This window comes from Stenella coeruleoalba, assembly GCF_951394435.1.
Source record: "Stenella coeruleoalba genome assembly, chromosome: 18".
Taxonomy (NCBI): Eukaryota; Metazoa; Chordata; class Mammalia; order Artiodactyla; family Delphinidae; genus Stenella; species Stenella coeruleoalba.
The window spans coordinates 48687122-48706597 of NC_137164.1; the positions used below are offsets into that span (position 1 = coordinate 48687122).

At 41.9% G+C, this 19476-nt stretch overlaps 1 protein-coding gene across 4 annotated transcripts in view; it reads left to right on the top strand.

Moving 5' to 3' along the window:
- Positions 1–19476, top strand: part of LMO7 (LIM domain 7) — a 202668-nt gene that overhangs the window by 89910 nt on the left and 93282 nt on the right. For 3 of the 4 annotated variants that reach the window (XM_079903486.1, XM_079903483.1, XM_079903484.1), the window contains one exon: positions 16137–16243. In XM_079903486.1, the coding sequence (XP_079759612.1) occupies positions 16137–16243 (107 nt within the window). Of the gene's footprint in view, positions 1–15821; positions 15971–16136; positions 16244–19476 lie in introns of those variants that run through there. The other variant, XM_079903485.1, reaches the window with a different exon arrangement.

The following is a 19476-nucleotide window of genomic DNA, read 5'->3' on the forward strand; positions in this document are numbered from 1 at the left end:
CAGGTGTAAGACTGGTGTCAGGGCATTGGTTGCTTGATGGGGTTTAGGCCCATGACTATCCCTCCTTTCCTAAAAATACTGAACACCTACTCTGTGCCAGGTACTGTTCTAAGAACTTGGGACACAACCACAAGTAAGGCAGAGAACGTTGCTCCCTAATGGAACATAGGCAGTAAGTCGATAATAACCTGTCAGGTGCCAATGATTACTGTGAAGAATCTATAATACCTTGCCAATTACCTTAATTACACTGAAAAAATAAAGTGAATGGGTAGAGAATGATTGAGTGCATGCATGAGAAGTGTTACGGAGAAGGGGCTCAGGAGCATCTTATTTCAGGGGCTGGCGTTTGATCAGGGACCTGAGTGAAAGGAGGGAGTGGGAAGATATGAGGATGGGTGGGAGTTTTCCATAGAGAAGGAAAAGAGGGGTGGGGTCAAGGCAGGATCAAACCGGACCATTAAGGAGGACTCTGCGTCTGGAACTGAGTGAGGCAAAGAGGTAGGCCAGCAAGGTTGTATAGGGCTTTGTGGGCTTTGGTGAGTAGACTGCATTTTACCCTAAGCCACTGGGGATGAGAAGCCGTTGGGGACTTTTGAGAGTAATTTAATTTGTTGTTAGAAATTATTGGTTGTCTGTGATAAAGGATGCACGTATTTGTGAATACACTGAAACCCATTGATTTGTGCCCTTTGGATGAATTGTATAGTATGTGCATTAATGTCTCAATAAAACTTAAAAAGAGATCATAGATTGGTGTTTGAAGAGTGGACTGAAGGGAACTGAGAAGCAGGAAAGTCAGTTAAGGAACAGCTTCAGTAATTGTGATGATTCATTTTATGTGTCAACCTGTGCTATGGGGTGTCCAGATATTTGGTCAGACATTATTATATTATCCTAGGTGTGTCTGTGAGGGTGTTTTGGATGAGATTAACATTTGAATTGGTAGACTGAGTAAAGCAGATTGCCCTTTCTATTGAGAGTGGGCCTCATCTAATCAGTTGAAGGCCTGCCTAGAACAAAAAGTTCAACCCTCCTGTGAGTAAGAGGAAGCTACTCCTGCCTCAGTGCATGAGCTAGGACATTGGTCTTTTCCTGCCTTCAGACAGACCAGAACTGAAACATTGGCTCTTCTTGAGTTTCAAGGCTGCTAGCTTTTGAACTTGTAGTTATACCATCCCACTGACTCTCCTGGTTCTCAGGCTCTGCCCACGAACTGGAACTATGCCATCAGCTCTCCTGGGTGTCCAGCTTATAGATGGGCAGATTGTGGGACTTAGCCTCCATAACTGTGGACTTAGCCTCCATGATTGTATGAGTCAATTCCTTTTTATAAATCTCCTTCATATATGTATCCTGTTGGTTCTGTTTTTGACTAATACAGTAGTTCAGGCAAGAGAATGTGGTGGCAATATTGGGAATGGTGAGAAGCTGTCAGAGTTTCCAAATGTTTTGATGGAAAAAGTGTGTAGGATTTACTTATGGGTTGATAGAGAAGCCAGGGTTTTTGTATTAGTAGTTTATTGACATAATACATATGGAGCAGAGGGTTGGTGGAGGGGAGGGGAGAATCAAGAGACCCTGTGGAGGATGAGGCAATTTGCATAGGTGGCAGATTTGCAAATGTCCAAAAAAGTGGTCAATGTTGATTTTAGATGTTATTCCCTAACAACATCATGGAAAAGATGATTAAAGGGATGGTTTGTGATTATTTAACAAGAAGGAAAATAATCACTAGAAGCCAGCCTTGTCCACCACAAACAAATGCTCTAAAGCAACAGATCACTGGGCTGGTCCCATGGAGAGTCCAGGAGACCTACTAGAGGTCATGAAATGGCCCACAATGGATTTTGCTTGACTCACACAGGTTTTGCTTGTCTTCAAAATTTAAATCAACATTTGCATACCCTCATATTTTAGATAAAATCTTCATCTCTAGCTTTGCAATGAATCTGGTAACAGCAGGCCTGTATTCCCCCAACCATTATATGGGGTGTCCCATAGACAGGATGGGAGCCTCTGGTTTCTTTGTTCTCTTTTGCCATCTCTTTGACATTATGCCCGTTTTATTCATTTGTATTTGATTTATTCATATGACCATCCTTGGCCTTTTAGGCATCTGTCTTAATTCCTGTAATGTGTCTGTTGTTGTAGCCTTGGTAGTTGAGATGGAAAAGCGGACCAGAATAATGTCTGTAGGCGAAATCTTAAATAATTGAGAAAAAATGCTCAGTTTTAAGGACCTGAATGTAAATCCATGTAAACTTGGAGAGAGGTTTCTGGCAGTTTGCCTTAGGGCTTGTACTTGCCCTAATTTTATTAAAAAAAAAAAAAGGTGGGATGAAAACATGGGAAATTTACCTAGTCTAGTTTATAGATGTTGGAGCAATCACGCATAGCTCATGTACTGGATATCAAAAACTGAAACTAAAAACGATCCGAATGGGCCTCAGTCTCCAAAAGGATATTCATCAGGAATATATTTCTACTGTATTCTACTGAAAAAAAATCAATCACATGAATTCTGTGATTTTATATTGGCTACAAATGGAATCATGCATTTTATGCCTTTTTCTGTGATACCTCACTAATAGCATCACATGACATTCAATTCAGATTCTTTATATCCACCTTATTTTTATTCTAAATTTGACTAGCTTCCTGGTCTGTTAAAACTAACAGGTCTTCTTCCTATGAACTGTGATGTCAATTCATAGGAGGTGACTACGCCACTGTATGTGAGCTCAGCTGACGGTATAATATAGATGCCACAATACGAAGTACCTGTGGTCTGCAACAAGAGAAGTTGGGTAAATTCTCTCCATTTACTGATTACTTACTATATGCTAGAAACTGTGCCAATCACATATCTATTTCCTCATTCCATCCTCACAATCACCCCATTATCCTCATTTTACAAGATGACCATTATTAATTACCTTTACAGTGATGGTTTTTTGTGATAATTAACCACACTTGGAGTCCTGTCTTGAGTTACAGATGCTTCACTCTGAGAAGGCAATAGCACACAGGAACCTGTCTTTTTTTTTTTTTTTTTTTTTTTTTTGCGGTACGCAGGCCTCTCACTGTTGCGGCCTCTCCCGTTGCGGAGCACAGGCTCCCGATGCGCAGGCTCAGCGGCCATGGCTCATGGGCCCAGCCGCTCCGCGGCATGTGGGATCTTCCCGGACCGGGGCACGAACCTGTGTCCCCTGCATCGGCAGGCGGACTCTCAACCACTGCGCCACCAGGGAAGCCCCAGGAACCTGTTTTTAAGGAGGCTTGGTAGCTGTAGGCAGAACATCTCCCAAAGATGTTCACACTCTAGCCCATTGAACCTGTGGATATGTTGCAAGGCAAGGGGGGCTTAGGTTGCAGGTGGAATTCGGGTTGGAGGAGAAGAGCCTGGATTAGCCAGGGGGCCCCAATATAATCACAAGGGTCCTGATAAGTGGAAGAGGGAGCGAGAACCAGATAGATGGTAGTGGAACAGAGACTCAGCCCGATGCTGCTGGTTTTGAAGATGGAGCGAAAGAAGCCTCAGGAAGGAAAAGAAAATCGATTTTCTTCCAGAGCCTCCAGAAGGAATAAAGCCCTGCCGACGCCTTGATTTTAGCCTAGCGAGACTGATTTTGAACTTCTAACCTCCAGAACTGTAAAATCATAAACTTATCTTGTGTTAAGCCACTAAACTGTAATTTGTGACAGCAGAAATGGGAAATTAATACAGTGGTTAAGAGCACACACTTGAGTTGAACTGTTTGGTTTGAATCCTAGCTTCACTACTTACTGGGTGACCTTAGGCAAGTCACATACCTCTTAGGCCTCAGTTTCACCGTGTGTAAAATGGGAACAGTTAGACTTTGTAAGCTTCTTTTCATGGGAAGTTGAGATTATTGGGAAAATTAGCTATTCTATGGAGAGCCAGTTGGGATAATAAGAGAATGGAAAAATGTCACATGAGCGACCAGAGATGTTGAGGAAACCAGGAGAAGCTGTGAGGTGGGGGAAACACATGGAGTGTACGAAGTAGGAAAGCTCAGGGGCTCTCCTGTGGGAGAAAGATGAGATTCATTTTGCATTAAGTAGGCAGGGATAGGATCAATATTTTATAATTACAGTGAGAAGTCTTTGGACTTTTTTTTTTTTTTAATTAATTTATTTATTTTTGGCTGTGTTGGGTCTTTGTTTCTGTGCAAGGGCTCTCTCTAGTTGCGGGGAGCGGGGCCCACTCTTTATCGCGGTGCGCGGGCCTCTCACTATCGCAGCCTCTCTTGTTGTGGAACACAGGCTCCAGACACGCAGGCTCAGTAGTTGTGGCGCACGGGCCTAGTTGCTCTGCGGCATGTGGGATCCTGCCAGACCAGGGCTCGAACCCGTGTCCCCTGCATTAGCAGGCAGATTCTCAACCACTGCACCACCAGGGAAGCCCCTTTGGACTTTTTTGACATAGAAATGACTAAAAGTGAGTCAGCCTCATAAAGCAAGGAGTCCCTGGGGTTGGAAAGACTTACAAAAGGGCTGATGATCCAGACATATTACCTGTAAAAGAGTCTCTGAAGGGGGTGGGGTGGGGGCACTGAAGGAACACGAATTCCCAACCATCTCCAAAGTTTTACTGTGTAGTTTTCCTTCATTAAACATGCTTTATTGATTCATAAGACATGCATTTTAGCATCATTATGACACGTTGATCTAAGCAATTACATGTTTCACTTTGGAACATACAACATGGATAATTTGAGGACAGAACTTTGTTTTCTTTTCTTCCCATTTTGTCCCGTCCCCCCACCTCTGGCAACCAACCAATCTGTTCTCTGACAGAACTTCTTAAGAATCTATGTTGGCACCTTTTTTTTCTTTTTTTAACAGAGTAGGTAAGTTTTAGAATTACTTCCTTTCTGATGTAAAGTTTAATAGAAATAATATGTAAGACCGTACCTGACTTCATGCTGCAGTTTGACAAAGGCTGTTATGGCTCCTGTGTAGTTAATTGTAACCCGAGTTGATTAAGCATGTCAATAACTAGCCTTTTTTTGTTGTTGTTGTTTTTAACATCTTTATTGGAGTATAATTGCTTTACAATGTTGTGTTAGTTTCTGCTGTATCACTAAGTGAATCAGCTATACGTATACATATATCCCCATATCTCCTCCCCCTTGCGTCTCCCTCCCACCCTCCCTATCCCACCCCTCTAGGTGGTCACAAAGCACCGAGCTGAGCTCCCTGTGCTATGCAGCTGCTTCCCACTAGCTATCAGTTTTACATTTGATAGTGTATATATGTCCATGCCACTCTCTCACTTCGTCCTGGAGTGAGGTGGATGGACCTAGAGTCTGTCATACAGAGTGAAGTAAGTCAGAAAGAGGAAAAAAAAAAAAAAAAGGTTCTGAAGAACCTAGGGGCAGGACAGGAAGAAGGAAGCAGGTGTAGAGAATAACTAGCCTTTTACGGGAGCACTCAGCCCTCCATCCCTCTGACCTGCTGCTGCCCTAACCTGCCAGCTCTCAGTCTCTCTCTCTTGGTCTGGCTTTGCTCTTGCCCCATTAGACAGTGCTGGGGCAAAATCAAACCACCAAGCTGCTGGCACAGTTATCATGTATAAGCCCCAGGCCCTCCGTGTCACCTGGCGATTCCTTTTAAGCATTTCTGGTTGGGTCCTATTTTCACATGTGACAGAACTTTACTGCTCTCCTTGTCCTCAATTCCTTTCTTACCGGCAAGTGACCGAGCCTTTTTCTTTGTAGAGAAGTAAGCACCCAAGGACAACTTAAAGACGAGCTGCTTATTTTCTTCACAAATAAGGATGGAAGTCGAATCTCTTGTGTGTTTACCTACATATTAGAATCACAGATTGTAGGTGTGCTACTTCACAGCTTACATTTATTAACTAAGCCGTAAAACAGGATGAACTTTCCAAAACAAAAAGAGCTAGGGCTAGCTGATCAAAACTGTGACTAAGCTGCTTTCTTAATGGAAATGGTATACTTAAAAGGCAAATTTGGATATATTGTCATTGTTGCTTGGGAGTTGCTTTAAAATCATTTTGTATGACCACAATTATTGTATCATAAGAATGGAATTCAATTCACTTTTAGTCATGGTCCAATGTGAGCTCTATAATACCTAGGTGTTTCGTGTTTACGCTAACGAGAAATACTGCTTTAGTTCATATTTGGAAAGAGTGTCCTTATTTTGTTATTTGTCAGAGAACTTGTCTACAAAGACTCTAATCACCTGCAGGAGTATCTTAGGATGCGCATTGCGATTCAGTAGGTCTGGGGTGGAGCTGCAGCTTCTGCATTTCTGACAGTTCCCGGGTGATGCCAGTGCTGATGGTGTGTGGACCACACGTTGAGTAGCAAGAGGCTAGGTCAGCTGTTCTCCAGTTTGATCCCCATCAGCATCGCCTGAGAGGCAGTACTGCGTGCCCCTTTGGTCATTCTGATGTGGCTGACAGGAGACTGTCACTCTAAAGCATGGACTTAGTTTCTCCGCCTCCAGCAGTGCTTACACCCTCTTGCTTGCTGGCACGTACCTGCTAACTTTCTGGCACTGTCAATTCCCGAGGCAGAGGAAATAGGGGCCATGTCATTAATAGAAAAGGAGTTGAGGTCACCAAGCCTCTTGGCCTTAGGATAAATTGACCGGCACCATCCTGTCCTCATGTTCAGAGGAATTGGATAACAGGCTCTTTTGAAAATGGAAGAATCTTGCTTAAAGTAGGCATAGAGCTGTACTGGGAAAAAAGGTCAGACTGAGCATGGGAAGATCGCTTGGTTCATTGATGGGAAACACTGCCAAGTGACGCCATTCTGGGAGCTTTGGTTTAAGATGTTGCTGGTATGGCCCTCAGGTCACAGGCCTGAGCACAGCTTCACTCTTCTTTAGAATTAGTTAGGATTTTCATCTTATTCAGGAATTCTGTAATAAATCTCTTTATTAGTCTTGTCTTTCTTTAAAGAACCCATTTTTGTGTATGACAGCTCTTGACCCTGTACACTCAGGAAATTTCTGCAGAGGTGGGTCTAACTGGTTTGATCTTAAGAGCAGACAGTTCCCCATCTGTTGTGGCATTAAGGTTTCGTGATTCAAAGTATTCCCTCTACATGTTGGAAGTCATCACACTTGAAATTTTATCATTAATGATACTTAAAGGGGCTTCCCTGGTGGCGCAGTGGTTGAGAGTCCGCCTGCCTATGCAGGGGACAGGGGTTTGTGCCCCGGTCCGGGAAGATCCCACATACCGTGGAGCGGCTGGGCCCGTGAGCCATGGCCGCTGAGCCTGCGCATCCGGAGCCTGTGCTCCTCAACGGGAGAGGCCACAGCAGTGAGAGGCCCACGTACTGCAAAAAAAGAAAAAAAAAAGATACTTAAATAACAAAAGTCCTCTAAGTAAGAATAAAAGTGGCTTTGGGCAGGTGAGAGCCTAGGGAGGTGGAGTATACACTTTAATGAGGATTTAGACTTTGTGTAACAAAATGATTCAGCATGTAAGAGAAAATAGTTTGTTGAGAGTAATGCAATAACACATCATTGTATACATACGTGTCAATCCCTATATCCCAATTCATCACACCACCACCACCACCCCCTGCTGCTTTCCCCCCTTGGTGTCCATATGTTTGTTTCTTTATATCTGTGTCTCAATTTCTGCCCTGCAAACCAGTTCATCTGTACCATTTTTCTAGGTTCCACATATATGCGTTAATATACGATATTTGTTTTTCTCTTTCTGATTTACTTCACTCTGTATGACAGTCTCTAGATCCATCCACGTCTCAACAAATGATCCAATTTCGTTCCTTTTTATGGCTAATACTCCACTGTATATAAGTACCACATTTTCTTTATCCATTCGTCTGTCAATGGGCATTTAGGTTGCTCCCATGACCTGGCTATTATAAATAGTGCTGCAATGAACATTGGGGTGCATGTGCCTTTTTGAATTATGCTTTTCTCTGGGTATATGCCCAGTAGTGGGATTGCTGGGTCATATGGTAATTCTATTTTTAGTTTTCTAAGGAACCTCCATACTGTTCTCCATAGTGGCTGTATCAATTTACATTCCCACCAGCAGTGCAAGAGGGTTCCCTTTTCTCCGCACCCTCTCCAGCATTTGTTGTTTGTAGATTTTCTGATGATGCCCATTCTAACTGGTGTGAGGTGATACCTCATTGTAGTTTTGATTTGCATTTCTCTAATAATTAGTGATGTTGAGCAGCTTTTCATGTGCTTCTTGGCCATCTGTATGTCTTCTTTGGAGAAATGTCTATTTAGGTCTTCTGCCCATTTTTGGATTGGGTTGTTTGAATATTGAGCTGCATGAGCTTTTTATATATTTTGGAGAGTAATCCTTTGTCCGTTGATTCGTTAAGCAAATATTTTCTCCCATTCTGAGGGTTGTCTTTTCATCTTGTTTATGGTTTCCTTTGCTGTGCAAAAGCTTTGAGGTTTCATTAGGTCCCATTTGTTTATTTTTGTTTTTATTTCCATTACTCTAGGAGGTGGATCAAAAAATATCTTGCTGTGATTTATGTCAAAGAGTGTTCTTCCTATGTTTGACTCTAAGAGTTTTATAGTGTCCGGTCTTACCTTACATATAGGTCACTAATCCATTTTGAATTTATTTTTGTGTATGGTGTTAGGGAGTGTTCTAATTTCATTCTTTTACATGTAGCTGTCCAGTTTTCTCAGCACCACTTATTGAAGAGACTGTCTTTTCTCCATTGTATATCCTTGCCTCCTTTGTCATAGATTAGCTGACCATAGGTGCATGGGTTTATCTCTTGGCTTTCTGTCCTGTTCCATTGATCTATATTTCTGTTTTAGTGCCAGTACCATATTGTCTTGATTACTGTAGCTTTGTAATATAGTCTGAAGTCAGCGAGTCTGATTGCTCCAGCTCCACTTTTTTCCCTCAAGACTGCTTTGGCTATTTGGGGTCTTTCGTGTCGCCATACAGATTTTAACATTTTTTTGTTCTAGTTCCGTAAAAAATGCCATGGGTAATTTGATAGGGATTGCATTGAATCTGTAGATTGCTTTGGGTAGTAGAGTCATTTTCACAATATTGATTCTTCCAATCCAAGAACATGGTTTATCTCTCCATCTGTTGGTACCATCTTTACTTTCTTTCATCAGTGTCTTATAGTTTTCTGCATACAGGTCTTTTGTCTCCCTAGATAAATTTACTCCTAGGTATTTTATTCTTTTTGTTGCAGTGGTAAATGGGAGTGTTTCCTTAATTTTTCTTTCAGATTTTTCATCATTAGTTTATAAGAATGCTAGAGATTTCTGTGAATTAATTTTGTATCCTGCAACTTTACCAAATTCATTGATTAGCTCTAGTAGTTTTCAGATGGCATCTTTAGGATTCTCTATGTATAGTATCATGTCATCTGCAAACAGTGACAGTTTTACTTCTTTTCCAATTTGTATTCCTTTTAATTCTTTTTCTTCTCTGATTCCCGTGGCTAGGACTTCCAAAACTATGTTGAATAATAGTGGCGGGAATGGACATCATTGTCTTGTTCCTGATCTTAGAGGAAATGCTTTCAGTTTTTCACCATTAAAAATGATGTTTGCTGTGGGTTTGTCGTATATGGCCTTTATTATGTTGAGGTAAGTTCCCTCTATGCCTACTTTCTGGAGAGTTTTTATCATAAATGGGTGTTGAATTTTGTCAAAAGCTTTTTCTGCATCTATTGAGATGATCATATGGTTTTTCTTCTTCAGTTTGTCAATATGGTGTATCACATTGATTGGTTTGCATATATTGAAGAATCCTTGCATGCCTGGGTTAAATCCCACTTGATCATGATGTATGATCCTTTTAATGTGTTGTTGGATTCTGTATGCTAGTATTTTATTCAGGATTTTTGCATCTATATTCATCAGTGATATTGGTCTGTAATTTTCCTTTTTTGTAGTATCTTTGTCTGGTTTTGGTATCAGGGTGATGGTGGCCTCATAGAATGAGTTGGGGAGTGTTCCTTCCTCTGCAATTTTTTGGAAGAGTTTGAGAAGGATGGGTGTTAGGTCTTCTCTAAATGTTTGATAGAATTCACCTGTGAAGACATCTGGTCCTGGACTTTTGTTTGTTGGAAGATTTTCTTTATTTTTTTTAATTTTTATTTTTTTGTGGTACGTGGACCTCTCGCTGCTGTTGCCTCTCCCGCCGCGGAGCATCCGGACGCTCAGGCTCAGTGGCCATGGCCCATGGGCCCAGCTGCTCCGCGGCATGCGGGATCCTCCCCAACCGGGGCACGAACCTGTGTCCCCTGCATCGGCAGGCGGACTCTCAACCACTGTGCCACCAGGGAAGCCCTGTTGGAAGATTTTTAATCACAGTTTCAGTTTCATTACTTGTGATTGGTCTGTTCATACTTTCTATTTCTTCCTGGTTCAGTTTTGGAAGGTTATACCTTTCTAAGAATATTTCCATTTCTTCCAGGTTGTCCATTTTATTGGCATAGAGTTGTTTGTAGTAGTCCCTTAGGATGCTTTGTATTTCTGTGGTGTCTGTTGTAACTTCTCCTTTTTCATTTTTATTTTTATTGATAATTTTATTGATTTGAGTCCTCTCCCTCTTGATGAGACTGGCTAATGATTTATCAATTTCGTTTATCTTCTCAAAGAACCAGCTGTTAGTTTTATTGATCTTTGCTATTGTTTTCTTTGTTTCTGTTTCATTTATTTCTGCTCTGATCTTTATGATTTCTTTCCTTCTGCTAACTTTGGGTTTTGTTTGTTCTTCTTTCTCTTGTTCCTTTAGGTGTAAATCTAGATCGTTTATTTGAGATTTTTCTTCTTTCTTGAGGTAGACTTTTATAGTTATAAACTTCCCTCTTACAACTGCTTTTGCTACATCCCATAGGTTTTGGGTTGCCGTGTTTTCATTGTCATTTGTCTCTAGGTATTTTTTGATTTCCTCTTTGATTTCTTCAGTGATCTCTTGGTTATTTAGTAACGTGTTGTTTAGCCTCCATGTGTTTTTGTTTTTTACATTTTTTTCCCTGTCATTGATTTCTAATCTCATAGCATTGTGGTCAGAAAAGATGCTTGATATGATTTCAAGTTTCTTAAATTTACTGAGGCTTGATTTGTGACCCAAAATGTGATCTATCCTGGAGAATGTTCTGGGCACACTTGAGAAGAAAGTGTCATCTGCTGTTTTTGGATGGAATGTTCTATAAATATCAGTTAAATCTGTCTGGTCTATTGTGTCATTTAAAGCTTCTCTTTCCTTATTTATTTTCATTTTGGATGATCTGTCCATTGGTGTAAGTGAGGTGTTAAAGTCCCCTCCTATTATTGTGTTACTATCCATTTCCCCTTTTATATCTGTTAGCAGTTGCCTTATGTATTGAGGTGCTCCTATGTTGGGTGCATATATATTTATAATTGTTACATCTTCTTCTTGGATTGATCCTTGATCATTATGTAATGTCGTTGTCTCTTGTAACATTCTTTATTTTAAAGTCTATTTTATCTGATGTGAGTACTGCTACTGCAGCTTTCTTTTGATTTCCATTTGCATGGAATATCTTTTTCTATCCTCTCACTTTCAGTCTGTATGTGTGCCTAGGTCTGAAGTGGGTCTCTTGTAGACAGCATATATACGGGTCTTGTTTTTGTATCCATTCAGCCAGTCTGTACCTTTTGGTTGGAGCATTTAATCCATTCACTTTTAAGGTAATTATTGATATGTATGTTCCTATGACCATTTTCTTAATTGTTTTGGGTTTGTTTTTGTGGGCCCTTTTTTTCTCTTGTGTTTCCGACTTAGAGAAGTTCCTTTAGCATATGTTGTAGAGCTGGTTTGGTGGTGCTGAATTGTCTTAGCTTTTGCTTGTCTGTAAAGCTTTTGATTTCTCCATCGCATCTGAATGAGATCCTTGCCGGGTAGAGTAATCTTGGCTGTAAGTTCTTCCCTTTCATCGCTTTAAGTATATCATGCCACTCCCTTCTGGCTTGTAGAGTTTCTGCTGAGAAATCAGCTGTTAACCTTATGGGAGTTCCCTTGTATGTTATTTTTCGTTTTTCCCTTGCTGCTTTCAATAATTTTTCTTTGTCTTTAATTTTTGCCAATTTGATTATTATGTGTCTCAGCGTGTTTCTCCTTGGGTTTATCCTGTATGGGGCTCTCTGTGCTTCCTGGACTTGGGTGGCTATTTCCTTTCCCATGTTAGGGAAGTTTTTGACTATAATGTCTTCAAATATTTTGGCAGGTCCTTTCTCTCTCTCTTCTCCTTCTGGGACCCCTACAATGCAAATGTTGTTGCGTTTAATGTTGTCCCAGAGGTCTCTTAGGCTGTCTTCATTTCTTCTCATTCTTTTTTCTTTATTCTGTTCAGCAGCAGTGAGTTCCACCATTCTGTCTTCCAGGTCACTTATCCGTTCTTCTGCCTCAGTTATTTTGCTATTGATTCCTTCTAGTGTAGTTTTCATTTCAGTTATTGTATTGTTCATCTCTGTTTGTTCTTTATTTCTTCTAGGTCTGTCTTAAACATTTCTTGCATCTTCTCGATCTTTGCCTTCATTCTTTTTCCAAGGTCCTGGATCATCTTCACTATCATTATTCTGAATTCTTATTCTGGAAGGTTGCCTATCTCCACTTATAATTTAGTTGTTTTTCTGGGGTTTTTTCTTGTTCCTTCATCTGGTACATAGCCCTCTGCCTTTGCATCTTGTCTATCTTTCTGTGAATGTGGTTTTTGTTCCACAGGCTGTAGGATTGTAGTTCTTCTTGCTTCTGCTGTCTGCCCTCTGGTGGATGAGGCTATCTAAGAGGCTTGTGCAAGTTTCCTGATTAGAGGGACTGGTGGTGGGTAGAGCTGGCTGTTGCTCTGGTGGGCAGAGCTCAGTAAAACTTTAATCCTCTTGACTGCTGATGGGTGGGTCTGGGTTCCCTCCCTGTTTGACGTGAGGTGACCCAGCACTGGAGCCTGCAGGCTTTTTGGTGGGACCCATGGCAGGCTCTGGGAGGGCTCAGGCCAATGAGTACCTTCCAGAACTTCTGCCACCAGTGTCCCCCTCCCCACGGTGAGCCACAGCCACCCCCTGCCTCTGCAGGAGACCCTCCAACACCAGCAGGTAGATCTTGTTCAGTCTCCCCTGGGTTCACTGCTGCTTCCCCTGGGTCCCGATGTGCACACTACTTTGTGTGTGCCCTCCAAGAGTGGAGTCTCTGTTTCCCGAAGTCCTGTCAGAGTCCTGCAATCAAATCCTGCTAGCCTTCAAAGTCTGATTCTCTAGGAATTCCTCCCCCCGTTGCCGGACCCCCAGGTTCAGAGGCCTGACGTGGGGCTCAGAACCTTCACTCCAGTGGGTGGACTTCTGTGGTGTAAGTGTTCTCCAGTTTGTGAGTCACCACCTGGCAGTTATGGGATTTGATTTTATTGTGATTGTGCCCCTCGTACCATCTCATTGTGGCTTCTGCTTTGTCTTTGGATGTGGGGTATCTTTTTTGGTGAGTTCCAGCGTCTTCCTGTCCTTGATTGCTCAGCAGTTAGTTGTGATTCTGGTGTTCTCGCAAGAGGGGGTGAGAGCACGTCCTTCTACTCCGCCATCTTGGTTCAGGCTCTGTTCTTTGTTGTACAAGTATTGTAGCCAGCTTCTAAAGTGGTCCCAGTGATTCTCACGTGATAGTCACTCCCTTATACCTATAAATTGTACCTAATTAACTAGATGCTCTAGCTGAAATGATTTCCTGGTGGAGTGTTAATGTGCTTCCTGGCTTCCTCTTGATGATTATAGTAAAATGCGAAAGGTGAAGTGACAGGTAGAATAGTAAACACAAGGGGTCACAGGAATTGCTGGTTTGGGGAATTATCAGTCTCTTTATGTTAATAAATGATTAATTTTTTTCTGAAAAATATCAAGAGAATTGAGAAATGGGTTTTTGGCAGAGATCAAATTCAGAGCGCTTGCAGGAAAACAGGATGGTCTAACGATGAAGCTGAGGGTGTGGTTGTACAATTGCTTAAGATCTTAGAAAGATACAAAGTGGTACCTTGGAAATCTGTCTGGTCTAGCAATAGGGCTTCTAAGAAGCTTAAGGGTGGTGTCTCTCAGTCTTCTCAGCACATGAAGAGAAGGGCTTGTCTTGAAGGAATTTGTGGTTGTGGCTTTTGTCTAAGGGAGTGAAGTCCAATAAGATTCACAGAAGACATATGGTATTTTTGAGGGAATTGTATTTGCATAAACTTTGAGGGAATCATATTTGCAGAAACTTTGTAAACTTAGACTGAAAGGGAAAGAGGATTACAAAATAAAAAGACCTTTAGTCCTCCAAACTTCTTCAGCCAGGAAGCAGACTGAGAAAGGTACACATCTGCAAACACAAGCTACTTTCCAAGGAAATGGAAAGATAATTTTTAAGGCGGAGCCAAGTGTCCGGAGAGTGAAGCAGAAAACCATGAAGGAGGTGTTCCCTGGCCTTGAATCCTAATGAAGGACCTGCCAACCTATGCTTTGCAGGACTTCAGAATCAGTGACCTTTCCTTTCTGCACACATTGAACTGGAGTGTGTCTATTGGTTACCCTACACCTGTCCCACCATTGTATGTCGGGTGTATGGGGCAGGTAACTTGTTGCTTCAGTTCACTGGCACTCAAGTTGAGAGAGCTATTCAAGGGCTGTTTCTAAGGCACCACACCTGAGGAGCCTACTGCTCCTCAGACTGAATGCCTTCCATTGAGCTGTTCAACTTTTGACTTAAGTTCCTTTAATCTTTGACCTCTGTTCAAAATGAATAAAATGAATCATGGATGGCAGCTTTCAGCTAGGTAGTTCGCGCTGCCTTTTACTGATAGTACGTACACTAGACTAACATCCTACCGCTACAAACAGGTTTTCTTTAAATGTCCCTGAGCTCCCTAACAGCATTGTTTTTCTCTGCCATACATTTGCTTCCCCTTTCCCTAAGTCTTCTCACACACCAAGAACCCAAACTGTTGAATTTAGCCTCTTCACCTTACTTCATTTCCCTTTCGATCATTCCCTCCCACGTTGCCATCGCAGCCTGCCTTTTCTTCCTGTGGAGATGAGCTTCCCAGCATGGGAAAAGGGTAACTGCCTCTCTCCACGTGGCAGAGAGGACCCTCGCGGCCACCTGTTAGGGAGTGAGGTGAGCTTTCAGGGGCCCTGAGCGGCTCACCCCTCAGATGTGGCGTTGCCAGAAGGTGTGAGGGGACCAGCCTGTGCTGGCATGTGAGGAGGCCATTCTCTTGCCTGAGAACCTAACAACGTGGAAGGTGAAGAGTCGCATGGCATCTGCACAAGCTCAAGCCCATAAAGGATTTTCTTTTTTGAAGTGGAGTAAAGATAGAAGCTCCAGCTAATTTTGCTCACCCGGTGTGTCTCTACTATTGTCAGTGTTGGTGCAGCTGTTGACGTGAATGAAGAGCCTTGGTTTGTGAATGGAGGATTTGGGTTTTGAAGTTAGACAGGAGGGCAACCTAGATTTTCCCGTTGTGGAGGCCCTTCCTGAGGCAGGTGCAGGGCATGAGTAACGACCACACCTCAGCTCTGCGGCTCAGCCAATGATCACTGGGCTTCTCCTGGGTCCTACAGTGTGGTTTCCCTGTCTGTCAGGAGCCGGGTTAGCAACCAAACCCAGATTCCAGGTGTGGTATTCCACAGTCGTTCTGTAATTTGTAATCATAGAAACAGAATGTTCCTCCTCTTCTTTCTTCCCTGCCAACAGTTTCTGGGTGGGTGAATGTCAGTAGCTGGAGTTATTTTTAAAGAGGAGAGGTGAGGCTTGTCGTGCAAAGCTGGGAAGAGGGCGTTTGTTTGCAGAGCAGAGCTGACATCCAAGTGTAGATTACTGCTCAGTGGCCAGGCACTTGTCCTATAACAGGTAATGTTTAACGTGTCAGTCACAAAGATCACAGGAACAGCATATGCCTGGCATGAGAGAGCACTGCCGTTTATGCTCTGGAAAAAGGCTATACGTGCACATGTATTAATATTATTTTTTTTTACGTACATGAGTGGCTTGGTCTTGCTTCCTCCTTTTTTGCTGGCTGTAATTGGACTTTGAAGCTTGGAAGTTATATCATAAAAATTGGTAACCTTTGTCTGAGAGAGAGCTCGGCTAAGCAATCACTTTCCACTTCTTTTCACAGGATAATATAAACGTTTTTTTGAAAGCTTGTGAACAGATTGGATTGAAAGAAGCCCAGCTTTTCCATCCTGGGGATCTACAGGATTTATCAAATCGAGTCACTGTCAAGTAAGTTTCACTGGTTTGTTACATGTTTTTTTAAACTTAGGGCTTGTGGCTTAAGTGTAAATAATTTCTGAGAGCTCTGATTACAGGAAAATTGTCCCTCCGTCTTCCTCTGTTTGCATTCCAAAACAGACCATTTAAGAAATAGTTTAGGGATTGTGAGTGTGAAGCTGTCTGTAACTGAGACCATGGTATCTTATTATTTTAGATTCCTGTATTAGCCAAAATGGTGGTTTATATTTTAATGCTTGTCCAACATCATAGTGTTTGGTTGCTAATGGTGAGGATGCTCATTATATTTATAAAGAAAATGGAGAAGGTTATATTTTAGCTTACAGAGTAAAAATTATTTGAAATTAAGACATGATTGCTAACATAAAAATGAGAGTGGGACAGTGATAAAAGAGACTTAATATTTGGAAAGCAGCGGTGCTTGGGACCAACATGTACCGCTAATGACTTTTGTCAACTGGCTGATTTCTAAAAATGAACTGTTTTTCACTCTTTTAATAGTATGGATGAGAAAGTGAAAGTGGGGGGGGGGGTGTGTGTGAAAACATGTGCGCAGGTGTCTGTATTGTGTTTTAGATGGAAAATGCTGTTTGTGTTTGAGTATATGGTTTCAGGAAATCTGGTTTTAAACTCTTGTAAGATTTTTCTCTTATAAATCTAAATTTGCTTTCAGTGAATCAGAATAAACTCATGTTACCAGCTCAGTGTGACAGGAAAATGATTTAATTTTGTAATAATGACTTCCTCCTTATCATGGCTCTTAAACATAATTAGCATTTTTCCATTGGAAAAAAATAAACACCTTATTCTATCTATAGAAATAATAGAAATGAAAAAATTAGCTTTTACCAATTCAAAGACTAAGTTTGAAGAGTTAATATCTCTGTTGTAATAGCTTTAAAGTCATTAAAAAATGACTGTAAAATCTTAAATATGGTCAAGATTTTTTTCTAAAGAAGAATAACCCTGTCTATAAATATTTTTTATAGTAAACATTGTCTTTAGCCATATAACCTAAAAACCTGGGTAGGATTAATCTTTTAAAAGCAATGATATATTTTTAAATGAACAAGCCATTTCATATCTATATGCTTCTAGTTCTGTTGAACAAGCATTTCTAAACGACACAGCAGTGATACGTGCATAGCAGGGATGGGTCTGTTAGCATTTCTGATTAATTGGAAGATTGTTGAGAGATGCTAAGTTTCATCACCAAAATGGCATGTTTACTTCTGCAGTATTCGAGGTCATGTTTAATTTCCATGAAAAATAACTATGGATGAATTTATTTTTCCTAATCAGCATTCTCTCATATGACCTATCTGATGGGCAAAGAAATTTTTAACTTTCAAAGTGTTTTTCTTCAGTTGTTGCTGTCTATTAAGAAGAAATGTCTTTTCCCCTTAAAATCATACTGTTTTGAAACTCTGTAGCCGATGTTCAGGGAGGCTATGAACTTAATAAAACATGTTTGTTGGCTTCTAATAACAAGAGTGCCCTGAGTGAAACTTGCCTGGAGCCTGTTTCATGAGACACTGGGTCTAAAGTGTTCAGGAAAAATCAGTATCTGGGCTCAGCCTTCAATGAAATTAAGTTAGTGACAAACCGAAACCGGGAGGTCACGTAGTTACAGCCGTAGTAGGAAGTATGCAGAACAACTTGTTTCAGTGGAAACCACAAGTCCATAAAAGCAAGAGGTGTCCAAGCAGTCCTAGTGAGAACATCTGCATGAGGACCTCGACACTCTTAATTAAGAGCATCGCCCCGACAGCTCCGTCTTGTTGGACCAAAGAGCACAGGGGTCGATCGTGGGACTGCTGCAAAGGAAGTGGAGGGTGGAGAGTGACAAAGCTGGCAGACAGCTTCTTTAAATGGTTGGCCAGAGCTCCTCTGCCCTGAGATAGCATTTTTTTAAAAAAAAATTATTTATTTATTTATTTTTGGCTGCATTGGGTCTTCACTGCTGCGCGCAGGCTTTCTCTAGTTGCGGCGAGCAGGGGCTACTCTTCGTTACGGTGCGCAGGCTTCTTATTGCGGTGGTTTCTCTTGTTGCGGAGCACGGGCTGTAGAGCGCGGGCTTCAGTAGTTGTGGCACGTGGGCTTCAGTAGTTGTGGCACATGGGCTTCAGTAGTTGTGGCACGCGGGCTTCAGTAGTTGTGGCACGTGGGCTTCTGTAGTTGTGGCTCGCGGGCTCTAGAGCGCAGGCTCAGTAGTTGCGGCGTAAGGGCTTAAGTTGCTCCGCGGCATGTGGGATCTTCCCGGACCAGGGCTCGAACCCCTGTCCCCTGCATTGGCAGGCAGATTCTTAACCACTGCGCCACAGGGAAGCCCTGAGATAGCATTTTTATAGAAGAAAGGGAAAATGTGAAGGAAAGCAAATAATTCCTTACAAAATAGTAATGCATTTCTCTTTAGTTTCAGTTCTTATGTAATGTGGAGGCTTCTGTAGGTCAAAGATCTTGTCCTATATTTATTGTAGATTAAAAGCCTTGGTGTTGGTTAGGCTGGTGGTTCTCAACTGGGGGCATTTGGCAACGTCTGGAGATACTTTTGGTTGTTATAGCTGGGATGGGGGTGCTACCGCCATCCTGGGGGTCAGGGGTGCTGCTAAGTACCCTTCAGTTCCAAAGGGTATTTAGTGGCCTCCGTAACAAAGAATTTCTGATCGCAGATATCAGTAGTGCTGAGGTTGAGAGGCCTTGACTTCAAATTTTTAGATTTCCACTCTGCCAGCAAGATAATTGTGTGGAAGGGAGGATACTGACATAAATTTTCAGCTGAAGTGTGACTTTTTACTTACTAATATAATAACATGTATTTCTGTGTTAGTATGTTTGTTCGTTTTACGGAAAGGCTCATTGTATTTGGAGCGTGCAGTAAGGTGTGAGTACTTGGACATTACCGTGCCCATCCATGTACATTAAAATTAGCAAAAGTAAAAAAAAAAAAAAAAAAAAAAAAAGCTCAGGGGTCTTCCCTGGTGGCACAGTGGTTGAGAGTCCGCCTGCCAATGCAGGGGACATGGGTTTGTGCCCCGGTCCGGGAAGATCCCACATGCCGCGGAGCGACTGGGCCCGTGAGCCATGGCCACGGAGCCTGCGTGGCCGGAGCCTGTGCTCCGCAATGGGAGAGGCCACAACAGTGAGAGGCCTGCGTACCGAAAAAAAAAAAAAAATTAGCAGAAGTGTGGCAAACTATTTATTATTTTAAATGCTCTATCAAA